Source organism: Pseudorasbora parva, chromosome 3 (assembly GCF_024679245.1).
Source record: "Pseudorasbora parva isolate DD20220531a chromosome 3, ASM2467924v1, whole genome shotgun sequence".
NCBI lineage: Eukaryota > Metazoa > Chordata > Actinopteri > Cypriniformes > Gobionidae > Pseudorasbora > Pseudorasbora parva.
Window position 1 is genome coordinate 39824869 of NC_090174.1, and position 24005 is coordinate 39848873.

At 36.5% G+C, this 24005-nt stretch overlaps 1 protein-coding gene across 11 annotated transcripts in view; it reads left to right on the forward strand.

Moving 5' to 3' along the window:
- Positions 1-22521, forward strand: part of phldb1a (pleckstrin homology-like domain, family B, member 1a) — a 49648-nt gene extending 27127 nt beyond the window's left edge. For 5 of the 11 annotated variants that reach the window (XM_067438812.1, XM_067438813.1, XM_067438811.1 and 2 more), the window contains exons 7-25: positions 3064-3300; positions 4100-4237; positions 6672-6809; positions 7439-7567; positions 8980-9135; positions 9266-9376; positions 11133-11219; positions 11653-11772; positions 12696-12815; positions 13120-13278; positions 13523-13666; positions 13941-14036; positions 15784-15853; positions 16000-16219; positions 18071-18161; positions 18528-18674; positions 20103-20322; positions 21460-21545; positions 21858-22520. In XM_067438812.1, coding sequence (XP_067294913.1) covers positions 3064-3300; positions 4100-4237; positions 6672-6809; positions 7439-7567; positions 8980-9135; positions 9266-9376; positions 11133-11219; positions 11653-11772; positions 12696-12815; positions 13120-13278; positions 13523-13666; positions 13941-14036; positions 15784-15853; positions 16000-16219; positions 18071-18161; positions 18528-18674; positions 20103-20322; positions 21460-21545; positions 21858-21998 — 2610 coding nt within the window. In that variant the 3' untranslated portion in view covers positions 21999-22520. Of the gene's footprint in view, positions 1-3063; positions 3301-4099; positions 4238-6671; positions 6810-7438; positions 7568-8979; positions 9136-9265; positions 9377-11132; positions 11220-11652; positions 11773-12695; positions 12816-13119; positions 13279-13522; positions 13667-13940; positions 14037-15783; positions 15854-15999; positions 16220-18070; positions 18162-18527; positions 18675-20102; positions 20323-21459; positions 21546-21857 lie in introns of all 11 variants that reach the window. The other 6 variants (XM_067438809.1, XM_067438818.1, XM_067438816.1 and 3 more) reach the window with 6 other exon arrangements.
- Positions 22522-24005: the final 1484 nt, after the last annotated feature.

The window sequence follows — 24005 nt, forward strand, 5'->3', positions numbered from 1 at the left end:
TACACTGAGAACGGAGGAGCATTTAATCTGGTTCTTGACTGGAAAAGCATTTGGGAGATGAGATGAAAAGACAAAAGTAAGCAAGTGAATTACAAACGAGAGGGAAAAGATCAAGAAAAAAGCATTTGGAATCTGATCTTTTCTTCTAATCCTGACAAGAGATAATATGGCTCGTGGGGTAATGTCATATTTACTCTCAAATCCCCTCACTTGTCTATGTTTACTCCGTTCTAGGTCATGGCCCAGTTGGCTTGAAAATGTGTTTCTTCTCTGTTCAATGGTTGCATTGCTGTGCTCCGCCCACCTTTTATCTCACACACATTCTCTAGACAGCCATATTCTCAACAACAGTGGTTCTCAATTGGTTTTGCTTTAGGGACCAGATTTTAGATCAGTTGTTGACCCAACTGTGTAACAAAATAGTTTTGAGCACAAGGTTCTATAACTATCGGTCAAACGTTAGGGGTTTGAAAAAAGTCTTTGATGTTCACAAAGGCTGCATTTACTTGCTCAGAAATACAGTAATGATGGTAATATTGTGACATTATTATAATTTAAAATACTTTAGTCTTAAGTGTCACGTGACATCAAAAATCATACTAATATGCTGATTTCTTATTATCAAATGTGAAAGCACTTGTGCTGCATATTTTTTTGTGGAAATGGTTATAGATTTTTTGTTGGAATACTAAGATATTATTAGTATTAGTATTAAAATATGAGTATTGATAAAAAAAATCATCATAAATCAATTTTGGTGGTTTTGTGTTAATTTTATCATAAACTTTTTAACATGCCTCACGCTGAATTGGAAAAATTAAAAGTGTAACTGCGTGAACAATAGCAGAAACTGTGATCTAACATTTGGCAAATATATATATATATATATATATATATATATATATATATATATATATATATATATATATATATATATATATATATATATATATATATATATATTTATTTATTTTTTTACTATAATACATATGCGCAGGTGAAATGTTGAACTGGATTCATAGGCTTGGATGCCAGTGAGTGTTAGGAAGTATTTTCACCTACCTTTTAAAAACCTTATTTTGCTATAACTATGCAAAATTAAATGTTGCATTTAGTATTTTTGGGTCACATTGGACCAGTAGAGATCTTGCTTTACACCACACACAAACACACATGTACTTCGTCTTCTAAATGAAATCCATAACGATGTGTCTTCTGTCTCACTGAAGTTTTAAAGGTAGTTTGCCTTTTGTTCCTTTCTGCGGCTGTGAAAGCTAGAGAACTGAATCATTTCATACTATGAACCACATGAGGGCGATATGGCACCAACTTCTGAAAGAAATAACTTTTTTCTTTGTTTACCAGATTAAAAACATCTAAAAATCAGTTTAAATATTAAACCGACTGTTTTCTACTGTGTGTGAGTAGTAGATATATATATACCCTAAATACAGATGTAGAGTTTTTAATTGCACTTTTTTATATATAGATAAGACAAAAAATGTTTAATTTAACCTTCTCTTCCTTAGACCACCTCTTACATTTTCACTCAAGGCATGGAAAATGTTGTGTGTGTATATATTAAAATATGTATATATATATATATATATATATATATATATATATATATATATATATATATATATATATATAAAAGCAGGTTCATATATATATATATATATATATATATATATATATATATATATATATATGAACCTGCTTTTTGTTTTTAATTTACACACAAATTCCCCAGCGCAAATTCTACTCCGTAAAAAAATGATGGGCTATTTTAACCAAAATTTGGGTAAAATATGGACAAAGCCAACCATTGTGTTAAAAATGTCATTTAAAAATGTACAAATTCCAACATTTGGGTTAAAACAACCCAGCATTTTTTTTAGAGTGTATAGAATACATTTGATGCTTTAACTACCTTGTTTAAACCTGCTTTTCAGGCCCCTAATAATTAATTACATTTACCACCTTGGCTGTTGTGCCCAAATAGAGGACAGTCGTGTCATAAAGTGGCTTTTACACACAGAGGTTTAGTGCTCAGTGCTTTGTGTTGGTCTGTGTCGTGGCATCTTCAGCATGCAGAGCAGCTGTGCTGACAACCTTTTGTTGGAGAAGAATGCTGTTGCTACGTTACCCATCAGTTAGCGTTTACTTGTTCCAGCACTCTGTCTGCACTCTCCTGACAGGGGAGACCTCGTTAAAAGGGAAGAGCATATGTTTCAAGACGTTCTATTGGCTGGTCTTGTGAGATAATGGCTCAGTGATAAAGACTTTTACAGTACTAAACACCTAGCGCACTAAATTCAATCTTTTAAAAATACAACGAATGCTGAATTCATCTTGTACTGTGTGCATTTTCAGAGGTCAGCGTCTCAGGCCTTTCTTAACGCTAATGGAAAAATTCCTTAGTTCATCAAAATTAACTTTTATTCGATGAAATGGATGGCTGTGCATTGCGCTTCCTGCCATGCTATTTTAGTAATGCCACTGGTGTCATCTAGCCAAGCTGAGCTGGGTATTGTTCATGTAAAATATAATGAGCTCCAATGCCTAGAGTGCTAGTTAGTCCAGCTAGGGCTGCGAGAGAAGACTGAGACTCTGGCAGCCTGCATGTAGATGGTGTATACACACACACACACTCCGTGTATGTAGAGTGATGGCAGCAGCTGACTATCACAGCCAGGTTAGAGGTCGCTTGCGTTTGCTCAGAGGTTTGGGGGTCAGTAACTAGGTTGAATGGAAACTTTCACAAAGAGTATTTTTATGAGACCTGAAGCACTGTTGGGACTGATGTCCACGATTTTTACATACTGAGTTGTTTAATGTGCTAGGTGCTGAAGGAACCCAGTAGAATGTTATAGGGATCACATGGTGTCGTAAGTAGTCTTCGAAATGTTCTATTGGTGTCAGGTTGCAGTTAGTTTAGAACATACGCCATTAGAAGAATGTTAACTACATGTGGTTGAACCATTTTAGACCTGTGTATGATTTTTTTTTTTGTACCATTTAAAGCTGTATGCATAGCTAAAACCTTCTTTGTGTTTTTAGGAGAGGCAGAGGCTTGAGACCATCCTGAATTTGTGTGCCGAGTATAATAAGAGTGATCCTCCGGTTGGCTTGGACGCAGGGAAGGCGTGTCAGTTCCCGGGTATGGAGGAGGTCTCTGTTCGACGACCCGGCCCTGACCCTGCGAGTGTGCTGGCCCAGAGCTCTCAGAGACAGAGAGAGAGCGAGGAGGAGAACCTGAAAGAAGAGTGTAGCAGCACTGAGAGCCAGCACCAGGAGGTACAACACACATATGCAATATGAGAGATACTCCCACTATTAGACACTGATACTTATATGACAGAAATACAGTAAGGTCAAAAGATCTGAGATCACATTGAGCTTCAAAATCAAATTTCGTAAATCTATTTTTTTACCTATAGTGACCGAGTGTTTTGAACATTTATCAGCATTGTGACAAAATTAAGAACAACCATTTAAGATTAAGCACCTTTTCCTGGTCAATATTCGAATAAGTAAACTTGATTTTATTTTTAAACATTTTTGTAAAATTAGTTAGATGTTTTGCTTCCATTGAAGTACAAGATGCTCTTTGGATCATCTCAAATTATGCTGGAGAACATGATCATCAGCTTTAACTTATATAATTTGCTATTAAGCAGTGTATTTAATATTATACAAATGCAAAATAGATCTAACAAGAATTAGTGGTCTCTAATTTTTGGATCTCATTATAACCTGCTTGAATAACATATTTGTCTACACACTTTATTATGCATATGGCCATAATTTAAAATGTTATGTAAGATTTAGTTAAAACATTCAATTGTGTACTTTACTATGCACTTCATGTGGAAAAATAATTGTGGTCTGCTAGTCCATTTTGAATTCACCTGTCTGTAAACACGTTTCGTTCAGACTTTTTCTCTCCCTTTCTTTAGATAAAAAAGTTTGTTTTCATTCGTTCAATCTTAGAATTCCAGGTAGAGTTAATTTGTTGCAACTATGTCTGAGTGGCTACACCAACACAAACACATGGACAAACACAATTTGTTGTAATTGACAAATGCTTTCTCAGCATGAAGATTCTTCAGTCCTGGGGCAGCAGGAGAGAGCGTACCTAGAGGAAGAGCGGCTCAGGGTTCTGGTTCGGGTGGACGAGCTGAAGACTTGTGTCACTGACCTGGAACAGCAGATACAAGAGTCCAGACAAGAGGTTAGACTAAGTCCTAAACCTACAGACCCAGGGCTAGGAACCTTTTTTTTATTTTTGGGTAATGTATTTTTCTAAAAGAGACAGAAAAAAATAATATAACATTTTATATACTTACATAATATATTGCCAAACGTTTTGGGACATCTGCCTTTACATGCACTTGAAATTGAATTCTATGGAAGTTTTTGACCAATCTTCTAGAATCGCATTTGTGCGGTCAGGCACTGATGTTGGGCCGAAGGCCTGGCTCACAGCCTCTGCACTAATTCATCCCAAAGGTGTTTTATCAGGTTGAGGTCAGGACTCTGTGCAGGCCAGTCAAGTTCCTCCACACCAAACTCTGTGTCTTTATGGACCTTGCTTTGTGCACTGGTTGGAACAGGACGAGGCCATCGCCAAACTGTTCCCAAAAAGTTGGGAGCATGACATTGTCCAAAATGTCTTGGTATGCTAAAGCAAAAAGAGTTCACTTTACTGAAACTAAGGGGCCAAAAACAACCCCACACCATAACCCCCCCTACCCCCATCCCAACAAACTTTTCACTTGGCACAATGCAGTGTACCGTTCTCATCCATGGAAACCCATTCCATATCTATGTTCTCTATGCACTGATCTTGAGCTAATCTGAAGGCCATGAAGTTTGGAGGTCTGTAGCTATTGGCTCTGCAGAAAGTTAGCGACTTCTGCACACTGTGCGCCTCAACATGCACTGAACTCGCTTTGTGATTTTACGTGGCATACCACTTTGTGGCAAAATTTTTGTTGTTCCCATATGCATCCACTTTGTAATAATAACACTAACAGTTGACCGTGGAATATTTAGTAGTGAGCAGCACTGAACACCCTTTTTGCCTGTGCAACTTGAAATATATTATTATTCAAAACATTTCTTTGTATTATCTAAAGTTATACGGTAGGTATAACGAAGGAATTGTAATTGATTGCTTTTTTGCAGAAAGCGTCTCTGTTGATGTGCTAATTTTTTGTTGTTGATAATTTTTAAGTTAAAAGAGCCAGTTGTGGCGAGTTACAAGTAACTCATTGCTACAGACCATTACCTGGGATTTGTCTATAAGTTTCGTGTACCTTCCTTCACTTCCATCATAACCACATGAATGGGAGTGAGAGATGTACATTATCAGGCAAACGTTTGAGAACAGTAAATGTTTTTAAAGAGCCCCCCCCCAAAAAAAAAAAAAAACGAACAAAAAAAACATTATTCACGAGTCCAGTGTTACAAAAGCTTTTTATTTCAGATAAATACGTGTTTGTTTGTTTTTTACTTTCTTTTCATCAAAAATGTTTTACACAATTGCTTTCAAGATTGATAGTAATCATAAATGTTTTTTGAGCTACAAATCATCATTTTAGGATTTCTGAAGGATCATGTGACACTTAAAGGTCCCGTTCTTCGCTATTCCATCTTTCAAACTTTAGTTAGTGTGTAATGTTGCTGTTGGAGCATAAATAATACCTGTAAAATTATAAAGTTCAATGCCAAGCGAGATATTTTATTTAACAGAAGTTCCCTTTCAAAGTCTACAGCGAACGGCCGGTTTGGACTACACCCCTGCACTTCCTTGCTTGAATGACGTCACTAGAACTGTTTGTTGACTAACCCTCCGCCCAGAAGAACATGCAAAATAGGGGGCAAAATCTTGTTGCTCTCCCACGTGGAGAAGAGCGCGCATTCAGCGCTTGCATCTCCCCGTTATGGTAAGAGGCGGGACCTTTTTTCGGCCAGAGTGCACTAAGCTGCTGTCCAATCACAACACGGGAAGCGCTGGCCCAATCAGAACGCGTTACGTGTTTATGGACTTCATAGAACAAGGAAATCATCAGGCCGTTTTTAGGACAGAGAAAACAGCGCTGTACAGATAAGTAAATTGTGTGAAAAATACTGTTTTTTTTACATGCGAAACATGAACTCATGTTATATTGCACACTGTAAACATAATCAAAGCTTGGAAAACACGCAAAGAACGGGACCTTTAAGACTGGAGTAGTAATGCTCAAAATTCAGCTTTGCATCACAGGAATAAATTACATTTTAAAATATATTCAAATAGAAAACAATAGTTATTTTACATTTTAATAATATTTCACAATATTACAGCTTGTTTTGTATTTGTAATAACATAAATGCAGTCCTGGTGAGCAGAAGATACTTCTTTAAAAACATTAAAAAAATCTTACCAATCTCAAACTTTTGACTGGTAATATATATTCACATTAAAACTTGTAAAGTCTGTTCAATCACTAGTCATGCTCATCTACATCAGTGCATCACCATCTGTCATGCATAGAAACATCTTTGGTGTTGCATATTAAAATCAATGTGAAAGCAGGATTTTGCCTGATCAGCAGAACTGCGCTATTCAACAGAAACATATGGAAGTGAACATACTGTTGAATGTGTCGTTTTATTGGCAGGCAGAGATGGAGAGGGCATTGCTGCAGGGAGAACGGAAGGCGGAGCTTGATCAAGTGGAGGCAGAGTTGGAGATCATCAATCAACTTCAGCTGAAACTGAATGAAGTGGAAAATGCGACTCAGAAGGAGAAAGACAAGGTACTGACAACAGACACACGCTATGAAGCATGCTTCCCTGTTTCCTGTTGGTTTCTCCTGAAAAAAACTTTGTGGATGCATCTTTACTACCATGTTATTTTCTAACAGTCTAACGTCTAACTGTTAATTCAAATGACACTGACTTTACTGCATGAATGGGCCATTTCCTCTCAGTATTTGGATTTAAAATCAATTAATTTAGAATGAAATCTGCAATATTACTTGAAAACCACCTTGTTCCAGACCAAAACAAAAAGAAGAGATAGTTTTCTGTAGGTATAATAAAAATGTTTTAAATGCATTACACATCAATAAATGTTAAAATGGGTGAAAATACCATAAAGGCAACAAATATCAAATAGAGGTGGTATATACAATATTGTGTGCAAATACTGTATGTTCTACAACTGAATGCTGTATAAATATTTATTCTGCTCAGATTTAGTCTACTGCAATATGGACTCTGATTGCCATGGCAACCTCTATTCTAAACTTCTGTTTTAACACAGCATGGTGTCTTTATCTTAGCAGTTTCCACTTTGTTTTCACCTCTCTTCGCCATCTCTGCCTTGCTGCGTGTGTATTTTACTTGTGTGTGTGTGTGTTACGTGTGTGTAATGTTTTTTTAGGAAAGAGCAAAAATCTCAGCTGAGCGGGATGTCCTGGCCAGACTGAGGGATTCGTTCAGTGAGCTGAAGGGCCAGCTTCATAAATGCCCAGAATCACTGAGGGAGCACTTACAGGAACAACTGACCAGGGTCAGTGTGCGATTTGACAGTGATTATCGAACAAATACATCCGCTTCACTTTAAAGTGGAGCTGGAGAAATGAAAAAAAAAAAAGAATAGTAGGATTGTCAGGACATTAAAATAATTAGCGATTGATCTCATGATTTTTTTTTAAATAGTGCAGTTAGTGTCGAGTTTACAGTTTTTTCTATAACCAAAAATATATAACAGAGCTTGTTTTGCCATCCGTCCGGTGTGTTTCGCTCACCATATTTAATACCTAAGCGTTGATAGTTAATAAATAAAATTATATGACTTTACTGTTGTTAATTGTCCTATGTGGATATAATTTATAATTACATTTGGCTATTAGAAATCCTTTCTCTGTCGTTTACAGGAGTATAAAGGAAAGCATTGGTACAAAAGATCACATAACACAATTTAAAAACGTATAACTTATAAACTTGTAACTTATAAATGTAACTGTGTAAACATTTATTTAATGTAATTGTTATTTAACACATTAAATTTAACTGGCTTAATCAATAGACAAATAAATACATAAACTGAATACACCAATATTTAATTCTGGCTGATATTACAATTCTATGCTATGTTGTCTAAATAAATTAAAAAGAAAAGTACAAGTACAAGTACAAAATGTAATCAGTTGTTTTAAATGCTAAGTGACTTGATAAAGATTACATTTATTAAATGATTGATGGGTTGGAAAGGGTGAATAAAATATAAATGGTAATCTAAATCTTCTTTATTTAGTGCCATTTTTACACAAGACACACAATGAAAATAAATCTTGGAATGTATCACCTTCCAGAATCGCCAGCAATTAATGGGCAAACCACATGACATGATACAACAGCCTTAACTGGACAGCTTGTTAGAATCTGGATCTGTACAAATTGCACAAATATCCTATGGCTGTGTGTGTTGGCTGTGTGTCTGTGCTCTCTCTTGAGCCACAATATGCTCATGGCAATAAAGGGTTTACACAGTGACTGAACAACCATGATCATTATGATGCACCTCTGCTCTTTTAGGCAATGAAAATGCATGGAGTTCTTTTATTTATTTGTATGTCTGTCTTTTGCTTTTCACTCTTGTTAAGTGCTTATTTGACTAAATCTCCTCACTAATTCACTGATATTGTGATGAACTGAGCAAATCACCTCACTCTTCTTTATCTTTGTACTAATATTTACCAAGCAGAGGATGTGTATAAAAAAAAATTTTTTTCAGGAGATGCATAAAAAAAAACGTTCCATACAGCAAACATTGTTTGGCAGACTGAGTGATCTTCTTCGGCATGTCATTGAGGAACATTTGTCTGTCTGCTTGTTTGTTTCTCCCATCTGTTTGTCTGCCTCTGTCTTTCCCTCTCCCTCTTCGTCTCTCTGTCCATCTGTGCATGTGTGTGTCTGTAGAAGGTGGAGGCACTGGAGTCGGCCACTAAGCGCTTTGAGGATTTGGAGTTCCGCCAGTTGGAGCGAGAGAGTGGCATAGAGGAGGAGAAGGAGACAGTCAGCAGGCAGCTGTTGCAAGAGAAGGCAGAGTATCACCGGAGTGTGGCCAAAAGGAAGGTAATAACACTGATCGCAGGTCAGTTGCATTAAAGGACTTATAAAGTCAGTATTGAGGGGCTAATCTTGTATCACACTAGAATATCAGATGAGCATGGCCTCTGTTGAAACATTTCTCTTGGTTGTGTAGGAGAAAATGGCAGCTTTGGAGATGCATGCTAACCAACTTGGACTTCAGGCAGCTCACGATTGTGAAAGGATGGCCAAAGAAAGAACTCTCTCCTTGCAGATGCTCCACAAGGTTGAGAACTATGCTTAATCTCTATTTACACTTCATGCAAAGTGTCTTCATCACCTCAGAAATACAACTTGTTACTTAAAAGAATATTCCAGGTTAAATAAAAGTCAAGCAGAGTCGACAACATTTGAGGCCTAATGTTAATTACCACTTCAAAAATATGGGTTACAGTGAGGCACTTAAAATGGAAGTAAATGGAATATTTAAGTCAGTATGAAATTAAAATGTTCTATTTATTTTGAAAATATTTGTTATTGGTATTATTGTGAACAAATAATGTGTATTTTTCTCTTATTCTATTTTGTTTCATTTTTGTAATTCATTTAATTAATTTATTTTTTAACTTGTAATGTTTGATCAAAATGTCTTCCCTCTGGTGAGGTTTGCTGGATCCAATCATTTAGACTGCTTAAACCTGCCCCTCCACAATCGATTGTGTGGCAACGGCCACATCTCAAAATCCAGTCAAAAACCGATGGATACAACTAAGTCCCCGCCCCATGTTTTTCTTGGCATATAATCTGTTACATCGCAATACATAATTAAAAGATCTGTCGCTTTTCCATTTCATAGTAACTTTAATATACTCACTGTTTCAATATCATAGACTCCACAAAATGTGTTATCAAGATTTTAGAATGAAATCACATTTATTAATTTAGCAGATTCACAGTTATAAACAGGAAAATAACAATGTTAAAGGGTTAGTTTACCAAAAAAGAAAATTCTGTCATCAATTACTCACCCTCATGCCATTCCAAACCCTCAAGACCTTCGTTCATCTTCGGAACACAAATTAAAATATTTTTGATGAAATTTGAGAGGTTTCTGAACCACCCATAGGCAGCAATGGCATTGCATCTTCCAAGGCCTATAAAGACATTGTTAAAATAGTGTGACTACAGTGGTTCAACCTTAATGTTATGAAGCAACGAGAATACTTTTTGTGTGCAAAAACAAAAATAATTTATTCAACAATCTCTTCCCTTCAATGTCATCCTCCTACACTGTTAACGTAGTAAACAGTGCAGAGCTTCCAGGTTCTACATCAGAACATCGGCTCTGTTAGCCTGACAAGCCAGACCCGCATCAAAATGTTTGGTCTGGAAACTCACCTTGGACAGGGCTCAATCCGAGGGGCGGGATAAACGGTTGTCTTTCAGTCTCCCTCTGCACGGCGTGCAATTGGATAGAGCTACAACCAACCAGAGCAACGAAAGTGACGCAGAGCTAGTTGAAAGATTAAACTTTCGCCGTATCCAGTCGGCAAAACTCCGAACACATCATCCCTTTTTTTAAGAATGACATCAGTGCCGTTCTTTGTTCTTTTCTCAGAGAAAAGCTTAACTCCAAGTCTTCCAGAGTTGCGGCCAAAGCTGATTCGAAAGACCGCCGTTCACCAGCTTGTTTACTAAAGCACGCAAGCGCAACCCGGCCGTCATTATGTTAAGCCCCGCCCCCCGCCGACTCTATACACAATGTGATTGGCCTGACCAGAGTTTGGTTTTTACAGCTCATAAGGGTATTGAGAGTTGCTAGATTATACTCGCGGCAGATTAGATTTGCTGCTGCTAGAGTGCGTCTAGATTTCTAGGCTACGGCTCTGCAGAAGTCAAAAATGTCATTATTTAGCTTCGTTTAGTTTGTTTTATCCAATTTAACATCTTAATTTCTAAAACCCCAAAATTAAAACAAAAATGATGATGGAATAATGTATTATATCATTGTAAATCTTACCCTTGATTCATTTTTCTTTAAGGAAAAGGAGAGACTGTCTGCCCTGGAGAAGAGATACCAGATCCTGACTGGTGGAAAGACTTTCTCCAAGCCTAGCAGCACAAAGGAGGTAACACCAGCCATGACTCTACTAATCAATGGCCAATTGACCCGGTTTTGGTTGCCAAATAAACTCTCTTTAACTCTGTCTAATCTAGAAAACAGACTGTATACAGAGGCCTTGTGATCGAAAGAATAATTATAATTCATGACATCTCTTTATCTCATTGGTTTGAAATAACTGTATCGTTGTGTACATCCCGATGGTGGTGGTGGTCTGTGGGGATCCACTCCATTCCTGCTTAGCAGTAATGAGCATGTTTTTTCTGGGTTATCGCCCTTCAGCAATAAGCTTTATGTCAATGCCTCTTTGATCAGCCATAAAATATATAGAGGCAATCTGAAGAAGTTTGAGCTAAGGCAAATAATGTCATAAAAATATTCTTTGGCATGGTTTGTGCAACACTGGTGCTTTCTGACTTCGATGTTCATATTCAAAACAGGAAGTGCTTTACATCAATGAACCTGACTGTTTTGATGAGCTCCTTCCCCAGAATTCTCTGCTCCCTTCTTCTTGTTGTCAAAAATCTACTACTCAGATCTATTCTAACCGACCACAGGAGGTAAAAGCAGGACAGCTGTGGGGATTACAAACTAACAACGCATTATGTCATTGGCACTTACTTGTGCAGCTCAGTGATTTCACCATTCATAATGAACTTGTTCATTTGTGGCTGATGAGAAGGGATTGGAATTGCATAGAGTTTAATGATTAAAGTTTCTTAAGAGTTCCACTAATGATTCTGTTAGAATGCATGTGTGAGAACTGTTAGTGAAACCGGTTCTCAGTTCCCAACCCTACGGATGTGTGTGAACATAACACTACTACACTACTGTTCAAAGTTTAAGGATGGCAAGATGTTTTTGAAAGTCTCTTATTCTCACCAAGGTGCTGTGTGTACAACACAGTACAACAATAATATTGTGAAATATTATTACCATTCAAAATAACAGTTGTGTCCTTGCTAAATATTAAAATATTTGTATTATTATATATAATAATATTTAAAATAATTTAAATAATCTTACTGACCCCAAACTTTTGAACAGTAGGAAAAATAGGAAAATGTGTGGTCTAATATCATATCTGAATAAAATATTTGCAGGATAATAATTGAGCTGGGTATTTGTGATGTTTGTTTGTTCAGCATTCATCGTTTGTTATGGCAACAGCTATAGTTTTGCATTTTGTGTGAGACTTCACTATGTATTGGGCGTTGTTTGCCTCAGTTCAGCATGAATTGTTATTTTCAGACCATTCATGATTGCTGTGATTACATATCGTAGTACTGGGATTTCGGACATTGACATTCTGTGTCACACATTCTGCATGTGTGTATATTGGCATGTTTGTGATGTGTTGGGCATAAGCATGCTTTTTCCAGTGGGTGCAATAAGATTTATGGTGCAGTTTTTCATGAGTTGTTTGAGATATGAACTGATATCCTTTGTGGATGTGGATGTGGATGTGGATGTGTGTGCTCAGGAGTACCTCAAACTCTCTGATGTATATAAGATGTATGGGAACGGATGTACCCCCGCCCAGACTTCTTTCCCTAACGCTCTCTGTCTACCACTGGCTGTAACATCAGACACACCTCGTGAGGTATGACTCCTCCACTCACTCTTTCATCCACAACAGAATATTTTCCTTGCCTTTCCTCCTCCTGTTTCCCTTTCCAATGCCATTTATTTCTAGTTTGTGCCTTTACTTTTATGACGCTGTCAGAATAACCCACTGGTTGTCTTCTCTTGAAACTGAATTTTTCATTTCTTCTCAGCTGTCTTAGTGTCTTAGTTGCTGTTGTATCCTCTGCCTCTGCTATGCTAGCTTTATGCTTTTCAATACTTAAACTGCCCCCATTACATTTGATATTCATGTTTGTGTGTGATTGCCTGATTGTATAAAGGAGTATGTGACAGTCAGTCAGTTAAACCAGCTGTTCGGGATGCCTAAAGTTGATCCCTCCCCCACATCTTCCATCCAATCATTCCAAGCTATTGTCGCTGATCCTGTCCACTCCAGCCACACATCCCAGTGTGGTGCCTCCCAGTCACTTCCTGTTGAGGTGTGTGTTATTTCCTGGTGTCGACGTGTTCATAATTGTATTTACCATAGCTCTGGCTTGTCCATGTGAAATACGAGTTGAATAAAGTGGGATTTCAAGCTTTTGGTTTCGAGACTTTTTTATTTTATTTTCTAATCTAAATACCACTTCGTATTTTCAATGCATGTCTCTTCTTTCATTCCTTCCTGTGTCAATTTTTCCTCTTTTCCCACCCATCCTCCCTCTACCTGGACTGCACTTTCAGACCCAGTCTGCATGGAGTAGGCCTTCAATCCCCAGACTAGATTCAGAGCGCTGGTACCAAGAAATCATGGCAGCTGGGGAGCCCAGTCATGGCTGTCCTCCCCCTCTGCCAGCTAAGTGTCTCTCATCACGTAAACTTATGCAGGTAAACGCTCTTCATTTGTCTGTATTCTCTTCTGCTCGCATCCTTTGTCTGTCCTTAAGATCTCTGTCCTTTTGATCGGATCTATCACCACCACAATTTATTTTTATTTTCAAATGAAATAACTTGAAAAGTAGTACTTTTATGTGAAGCGTCTACGTTGCCGGGTGTGGTTGCTTTGGTGTTGTTCTTCCTTGCTGTGAGTGCAAGCTGCTATAGTTGTAATTATGGATGGAGGATATGAAGGAATTAATGACACTGAGATGTTTTTTGTCAGATCTGTAATCAGGGTGGAGAGCTGAGACAGACCAATGGCACCTTTACACCCCCGCCTTCCAGCATGACCACATCAGGCAGAAACACACCCACCAAAGTAAGAAGTTTATAACACAAGAGGCCACAATATGCAGTCTACAATTTTTTTAGACAACTTTTGCAGTGCTGAAATATAGAATGCAACAGTTTTCACCCACCTTTTCAGCAACCATGGAAGTATTTTTCCCATAGGGATTTAAAAAAAATATATAAAAGAGTTATTAGCAATGAACCAGACCAACCAGCTATGAGATGAATCACATTACAAACCTTGATTTGAAGCAACAACAACAAAAAACAAAAAAATATAATTGGCCAACAAACTAATGTAATAAACAGCATTATAGAATGAAAGAGCTACAAAAGATCAAATCAAAGAGATTTTGTGAGATTTCCCCTGTTCACAGTTGGGAATCTGTTAGTGTGCGGTGTGCTGTCTCGCAATTAGTTCACCCAAAAATGAAAATTCTGCCACTAATTACTCACCCTCATGTCATTCCAAACCTGTAAGTCCTTTGTTCATCTTTGGAACACAAATGAAGATTTTTTTGATCCAAGAGGTTTGGAACGACATGAGGGTGAGTAATTAATGACAGAATTATCATCTTTAGGTGAACTAACCCTTTAAATGGGTTTTGTTTTGTCTATGTTTTGTTATTGTTGTTTTGTTATAATGAGCCGAAGAGAGCGCATGTTACGCCTCTCTTCATCAAACTGCACTGGTTGCCAATGGCTGCTCGCATCAAATTCAAGGCTCTAGTTCTCGCCTACAAAACAACCACTGGTTCTGCACCAATATACCTAAACTCAATTGTTCAGACTTACACACCCTCCAGAAGCTTGCGTTCTGCGAATGAGCGGCGCCTCGTGGTTCCTTCCCAAAGAGGCATGAAATCACTCTCACGGACATTTTCCTGGACCGTTCCCACCTGGTGGAATGACCTGCCGATCTCAATTCGTGCTGCCGAGTCTGTAGCCATTTTTAAAAAACATCTTAAGACACATCTTTTCCAATTGCACTTTTCCTATTGCACTTGACCAATACAGAATAGCACTTACTGATCATATCTACGTCTCTCATCCGGATTTGTGCCTTCAGGCGGGTATGTTACATAGTTATCATAGCTACCAAAATCCAGTGTTCTGTATTTTGCGTACGTGAGTTTTTGCTGTCGATGGCTATTGCTGCGCGTTTAGCTAGAATGCCATACAAAACCAACCCATTGGGCCACTGAATCCGCATTAACGACAACAGTTGGGGCATCATCCTTAGTCCTAATGGGTTGTTATCATAGCTATCAAAATCCAGTGTTCTGTATTTTCCGTACGTGAGTATTTGTTGTAGCTGGCTATATAAAAAAAAAAAAAAAAAAAAAAAAAAACAGTTGTGTACTGTGCTAATTAATTGAGATTTCTTACAGCTCTTACAGGTTGTTGGCCTTGTTTGTTTCGTTGCTTCTATTGCTCTCCCCTTTTTTGTAAGTCGCTTTGGATAAAAGCGTCTGCTAAATGATTAAATGTAAATGTATTGCTATTTTTTGTAACATCACATTTGGAAATCTGATAATGTTTTAAAGATCTTTTAGTGTGGGTCAGCCTTTAGCTTCATTCAGCATGGAAACATATTAGTTGGACTACATTTAACCGTGGTGTTTTGTATTTATTTCAAAATCAAAGTTTGTGCATGATGTGCATTTGGACAGAAAAACTAAAACCTAGTGTAGCTCCATTATATTTGTAGCTCAATACACATGTATTGTTTTTAAATGTCACTTTCTATTTATCTTTTCTTTTTTTATCTTCAGAGTCTCCCAGATCTGTCTCCTGCTTATTTGGACGTAGACTCCAAGAGAGAGTTGGATCTACAGGGCAGAGGTAGCCTATCCCTCACTATTATCAGACTATAAACAGCGTGTGTTGAATAATTTAATGTTGTTTTGCTACCACACATAACCTAAAGGTGGTTGTAGACATACTGTATAGAGAAGTGTTTTATTGATCTGCTCTGGATGTTTCTCCAGGGCTTTATACATGTGATGATTCCAGAATCAGGCCCACGGACCCTAAACACAGCCACTGGGGGGCACCACCTTTAGGAGTGCCCATGGTACACCACTCCATTCTGCACCACCAAGCACCCCCAGCAGGAGAGTCAACATATGACACTCTGAGTTTGGAGAGCTCTGACAGCGTGGAGACCAACATATCTACTGGCAACAACTCCACCTGTTCACCTGAAAGGTGAGATGCAGTTGTCAAGGGAACCCTTCTTTCTGCCTCCATTCCCCTGACAACGGGTCACGCCGCCCAATTTCCCCATAAAAGTTTTTTTCCATCCTCCTTCCAGCATAGTTCCTGGGTTGTTTCCATGACAACACATGTCCATACAAAGAGACATGCTATTCTTCTTGTCTTCAAAGTTTGGTCTTGTCCCGAGGCAGAACAAGCACAGAATGTCATTTTAAAGTATGTGCTCCTTAGAGCCAGGGAAGCTTCAGGTGTTTCGTCAGATGTTGAAGTCATGAAAAGACGTTCTCTTGATGTTGCCCTACTTTTCAGCATCGATAGTCTGGACAAGAATCTTTGACCTTGCATTCTTACATTCTGGCTAGATGTTTCAGCATTTTTAAACTCCTACAGCGAACCTCACCTTCGATTAACCTTTTCCTTTGAGATCGTAAAAGAGGCTCACCATAAAAGCATGTAGGTCCTCATTTAAAAGTGAAATAGAAACAAAATCCCATCCTCTTCAACCAAGCAAACCAGTGCTTTTTAACTAGTGGCAAACACTTGGTTGCCTAAGACCTAGGCAAGATAAGACATCGATGACAGTAAAAAAAAGAGAGAGAAAAAAACAAACATATATATATTTTTAGTTTAATTTAAACTGGTTTAATTTTTTAAAAGTCATACTTAGACATCATTCCAAATTTCTGCAACAGCATTTTACTCACAATAACTATGCAACTTTATTAAATATACATTACCTTTCAAAGATTTTAGGTCAGGGTTTGAGGTTTTGTAATGCAATTAAAACATTTTTATTTTGGAAGGATATATTACCAGAAGTGAGAGTAAATTCTTTTAATTTCTTACAAAAATATATTTCAAGTGAATTATTTAATGCCACAAAAACATTAAGCAACACAGCTGTTTCTAAAATTAACAATAATCATCACAGGAATAAATTACACTTTAGCTAAACTCTGCAGGGAAGTGGACCTTGAGGGCTAGAGTTGAGAACCCCTTCTTTAAAATTTATTAGAAATTTGTATTATTATTATTATTATTATTATTATTTAAATTATAATCATATTGCACAATTTTACTCTTATTCGTGATTAAATAAATGCAGCCTTGTTGACTTCATTAAAAAAAAAATAGTAGTATATACAGTAATGCTGTAAAATTATTAGCAATACTTAAATAATATTTTTAGTGCTGACTGATCGACAGATCGAATCACAATTAATAGCATCCAAAATAAAAGTTTACAATATATGTGCGTACTGTGCATAATTATTATGTATATATAAATACACACTCCTTCATGTATATATTTAAGAAGCATTTTGCATGTATATACTGTGTGTGTATGTATATATATATATATATATATATATATATATATATATATATATATATATATATATATATATATATATATATATATATATATATATATATATATACACAACACATTTTTCTTAAATATATACATAGATCTGTGTGTATTTATATGTACATAATATATGCGTGTACTGTGTTTAATTATTATTATGTAAACATTAACTTTTATTTTGGATTCGCTTATTCACAATTAATGCATTTTTAGCACTAAATGTTTTAAATATGATTAAATAATAATAATTTGTCAGTATATGTATTAGATCATTTTAATATAATATATTTAATATATTTGTTGCTGTTGTTGTTATTGTTATTATTATAAAAGTCTTTTTGACACTTATTTAGAATTCAGTAGTTTCATTTAAAGCAACTATGATCTGTGTAGAGTGAGCACTCAGGCACAATGTCGTCCTCTGCCGCTGGAAACACCACAGAAACTGTAACTGTGTGTTTCTCCCTTAGCAGCAATGGGCTGGCAGGACTGAGGCTGGAGGAGATGGAGAAGATGTTGAAGGAGGCCCAGCAGGAGAAAGCCAGACTGGTGGAGAGTCGAGTGAGTACCATTAAACTTTAATTTTCTGTGAAATATAATCTATCCCTCACCCTGTCTCTCATATAAAAGAGATCTTTTTCATGAATTTAAAAAGGAAGCCCCTGGTCCCTTTGGCATTACTGCATTAAAGATTGTTTCTTACCTACAAAGAGTGATAGACATGAAAGGCTGGATCTTAACAAGCTCTCAGACAGTAATACTCACTCAGACAATCTCTTGCTGAATTATTTTTTCATGCATCCCCAGTCACTACGCACTGTGTATCTTATGTATTTGTATGTATTTTTCCCTATCACCTATTAAATCTTTTCACAGTAGATTTGAAGCCCCTCTGTGTCTTAATCTGTCTGTCTGTCTTTTTGTCAGGAGAGAGAAGTCCAGGCACGAAAGCAGCTGCTGGAGGCCGAGAGAAGGAGGCGAGAGGAGGTAGAGAGGAGGCTGCTGGATGAGACTGCGCACAGGCAGAGACTTGTGGAGGAAGAGGTCAAGATGAGAGAGAAACAGTGTTCCCAGGTCAGTGCATCTGGTCCATACCAGTAGATAAACAGAGTAACAGTGTCCCCCAGTCTTTTATTAGGTGGACATAAAATCCTCACGTTTCCCAGTGAGATAAAAGAGACAATACTAAATAATAATGCTTTCATTAATAAGTCATGTATAAATGTTAATATTAATAATCATAATGCTTTATAGATCAGTAGATCATATACATTCATATATATGGGTCAGTGATGTGGCACATTTAAGTTATTCATAAATATAATAAATTCATAAATTGAATACACCTCTTGCATAAAAAATGTACTTTTAATTTCTGAATAAAAATCCATTGTGATTTATTTTATTTTTTATTGTAATATTTTAATATTATTACATTTAGCTAACTACATTAGTTAACATGAACTAATAATGAACTGCACTTCTTCAGCAATTATTAATATTGTTTGTTAATTTCAACATTTACTTTTATTAAAATCAAAAGTTGTGTCAACAGTAAATGCACGGCGAACTAACATGAACAAACAATGAACAGTTGTATTTTTATTAGTACAAATCTATTGCTCATGGTTAGTTCATGTTGGTTTAAGTTGTTAGAATTAACTTTATTGTAAAGTGATACCATTTATTGTACCATTTATTATGATTTAATAAACTTTTTTTTTTATTAGTCTAGAAGTAACTGTCCAGAAATTGTAACAAAAGATCATTAAAAGTCTTCTTAAAAATAAATCTTGCCATAAGTATCTTGGCGTAATTCTACTAAATTGAACTCAATATAGCATAACCAACATGCAGAATAGCAGAAAATAGAGGGGACCCCTTTAGTTAATTAGTATAATATAATGTATATATAAAATGTAACACGCACATGTCAGCACAGTGGAGTAGCGCCTGCACTCCCTTGTACAGACAGTTTCAATGTCTGCGTACAACTCTAAACACAGCAGTGTGCTTCACCGGTGCCGCTCTGAGGTCAGTGAATGTTTGGATTTGCTCTTTAAAAGTCTTTATGAGGTCACTGGCTCAGCTTGACTGGGCCAGACGGGAGGCATGAATGCACCGAGAGCAGCTCCGCACAGCAGGTGGATGAGAGGAGACGCGCAGACAGATGGTGAGAGGGAGACAGCAGAAAGAAGATAAGATGGGAGAAAGGAGGGGGTATAAGACAGAGGCAAGGAAGGGCAGGGCAGTAGGACAGCAATGTTTTAAACACAGATAAGTGACACAAGCAAAACAATGGATTCAACCCATGATCCTTACTTCTGTGTGTATTTTTCTGATACTTTTTACCTGCTTACATACTGATCACAATATCTTTTTGCATAGAACAAACGATCCTGTTATATTTCAATAAAATGTGTTGTTGTTATGTGTAGCTGAACAAGTGACTTCTATGGAAATATTTGAGACAGCAGCTAATCTGAGCTCTGCCCTCCTCAGGCTCGGCCAATGACGCGCTACCTACCTATTCGGAAAGAGGAGTTTGACCTGCGTTCTCATGTGGAGTCATCCGGCCACTGTGTGGACACATGTCCGTATGTCATTGTTACAGAGAAAATGTGCAAGGGTCATCTTGTGAAGATGGGCGGCAAGATCAAATCCTGGAAAAAACGCTGGTTTGTCTTTGATCGACTTAAAAGGACCTTCTCTTATTACGTAGGTAAGATAATTGTTGTATTTATGCCTAATTTAAATGGTGAGCAAATCGTTCTTTTTTTAAATCACAATACTGTTTATACTTTTGAGACTTTTAAAAAAAGCATATATATCTCAATTTATTTCCTGACAAATTAATAGTGTATTTAAGTGTAAATGAGACACTTTTTCTGGTCTTGCTTAGTATAAGTCAAAATATATATGGTGGAGAATGAGAAGAAATATGAAGGACAAAAAAATTTGACGGCACTTACAAAGTGGCAAGTTCTGGTGAAACGTTTTATCTCTGTTCACTCAATTTCCGATCATCTTGTCTCTCTTTTAGATGTTCTCTCTTTCTCACACGTATGCTTTGCTCTTGTGTAGCCTTTTCACCCCCTCACTCCCCATGTTAGTAGTAGTGATGATGATGATGATGGTGATGATGATGATGAAATAAACTGCAATACTTTCTCTAGCCCAGCGTTTGTGAGGGATGGGGGTGTAGATTTACCCCTGGCTCAGTTCTGAGTAACAATACTGCACTTAACTCTTCAAAAACATGAAACACAAAAACAATTTATCCCATTACTAAGCAGATTTGTGTAACGAACAGAGACGGGCCAAAAAAGAAAAAAAGAAAAAAGAAAGTGATCAAAAGGGAAAGTGGTAAATCTTAATCGTCAACACAGGTGCGAGAGGGCTCACCGGAGGCTGACAAGCTGAAAACGGTGGTTTCAAACCATCTATTAGATAAGAATCAATCCGAAGAGAGATGTTAATTTGCGCTAAGTAGCAAAAAGGGAAGTCTGTCAGAGGAGCTGTTTGCAGTGGGTGGCAGACAGTGTTAAATTGAGACAGACAGTGCTTTTTAGGTGACTCGCTCGGTGAGCTAGAATTCATTTCTACTTTATGTGCTTGTTTAATCCCTGCAGTGAGGCTTTTAATAAGACTTCACATTTTTTATTACAATATCTTTCACAGAATGATTTATTTCTGACATGTGAAACAAAGCACAACTCACTGTGTAATGCAAATGCTGCAAATATAATCTCTTCTTTATGAATAATAAAGCTGATCTGTATATATATATATATATTTTTTAATCTATATGTAAAATTGTTGTTCTTATTTTTTTTTTCCTTGTGTTTTTTTTACTCAGATAAACACGAGACCAAACTGAAGGGTGTCATCTACTTCCAAGCCATAGAGGAGGTGTACTACGATCACCTGCGCAGCGCAACTAAGGTAATGAGTGAAATGATGGCGGGCTTTTTTAACGTCTCCTGTTTACCGTCACCATCAACAAATCATGCTCCATACTGCTCACACTACAGCACCAACTTTGAGCACACATTGAAAGTTTAAACAGACAGGCATCTTTTCATAAAGAGAATTTCTTACAGCAGAAGGCAAAAGAGATCAAAGGCGGCTTCATGTTCATGTACATTTCGTCATGCTTTCTTTTTTCACTTCAGCGACATGCCTTTTTTCCCTGCCCTGCTGTTCTCCATCTTCTCACACTTTAATGCACACTGTGTCCTTTTTCTTTCCTTACAGAGTCCGAATCCTTCGCTAACCTTCTGCGTGAAGACTCATGATCGACTTTATTTCATGGTGGCACCGTCCCCAGAGGCCATGCGCATTTGGATGGACGTCATAGTAACGGGTGCCGAGGGCTACACGCAGTTTATGACCTGAGGGAAAGTGGATGCAATTCTGCCTGCAGTGATCTGAGATTTAACAGGACGTGTAACATATGCAGAATTGTGTCAAAAACTTCAGCCAGCACTGACTGATTTCTTTGTCATCATGACTAGAGAAGGACTGAAATCAGGCTGGCCTGATGACATTATTGTGCAACTAATGCTCCGAATTGATGTTACTAAAACGAGAAATATATCTATCTGTATTATCTGTATATTGTAATACAGAGACAGTTACAGAGCTTACAGTATTTTATGGCATTTCAAATCAATCATATGCTCAGTACTTTTATTTAATATCTCTGTAGCTTTAATGTGCCAAGTCTTCAGGTGTATATACATCGGTGTATTACCAACACTTATCGTCTTTACTTTTAGTTATTTTTCTGCAGTTACAGGATTACAATGAAATTAAACTTGATAGCATTTGATAGCTTTTATAATATCTTTTTAGGTGGGAAGGCAGCATTCATATTTTGTAATTGCTTTAAAAGATATGTCATGTTATATATATATATATATATATATATATATATATATATATATATATATATATATATATATATATATATATATATATATATATATATATAATTGTTTTTTTGGCTGCAAAGTTTCTTAAACAAATGGCTCAGGTGCTCAGACATGTAACTAAAAACTATATGCCTGCTACCTGATTTGTAACTTTATTATAGAAGATTATTTGGTGGGGGACCATTGCAGTAAATATTTTAGTTTTTTAAGATCTTGGTACGTTTGTGCCAACAGGTTTTGTCTTGCCAAAGCTTCACCCATGTTGATATGTGTACTCTGATTTGCACATCTTTTATTTCAGGGTTTTAAAAATATGTGGATGTGCCACTATGACATAATCAGATATTTTGTGTATTGTGCTATTCAGATAATTGACATCTAAGTCAATGAGAAGAACAGTGTGAACTTTTGATAATTCATTGTTACAACACTAACAATGTATTTCTAAATATTAACTTTTTCCTTTTGACACAAATAAGTATTATATACTCAGAGGCAAATAAAAAAAGTCTAAAAAGCTTTTTTCCTGAAGTCACATATAGAGCAGGGCTAGTTATCACCTTACTCCAGTGAATATTTTTCAGCGTTTTGTTTTTTTCAGTATAAACGCATACCTTCAAGTTTTGACTGAAGAAACAAAACAATTCATGAAGAATGTAAAAAGCAAACGATAGTATACAAAGAAAGAAAAACATTGTTTTGGACAACAAATATTGTAATTAATTTAGATGTATAAAATGTATGTTGTTATGTAGACTTTTATCTGAATGTATCCCAGTGTTGTTTCTTTCTTTCTTTCTTTCTTTCTTTCTTTCTTTCTTTCTTTCTTTCTTTCTTTCTTTCTTTCTTTCTTTCTTTCTTTCTTTCTTTCTTTTTCACTTGTTTACCAAACAGCTGTAACTAAAATATTATTTTAAAATGTAAAATTGCTTCTGAAGAGAAAATTATTCAACATTTGAACTTTTAACTCAAAACGTTTAAGCTACATATATATGTATAGGGCTATCCTCATATATATATATATATATATATATATATATATATATATATATATATATATATATATATATATATATATATATATATATATATATATATATATATATATAGCCTATATGAGGTATGAGGTTCACCGATTAAAATAACACTGGTATAATCGCCTTTATCCATCCACTAGGCCTATACGACAAAGTAAGTTATTCTTAAGAATATTTTATATCTAAAATGTTAATATTCACATGACAAACTATTATGCTATAACCTATATTTGCGTAACAGGAAAAAACATAACTGCCAAATCAAATGTGTGGCACCAGGGGGTTCACTTCCGCCTCGCCGTAACCACAGAACACTCAGTTAGACATCAGTTACATCTGTAGGCTAACTATCAGTTATGGACAGGGAAATTCCCAAGACTAGGTCCACAGTATAAAAGATAAAGTTTATAAACGAAAAATAAACTTGTGGA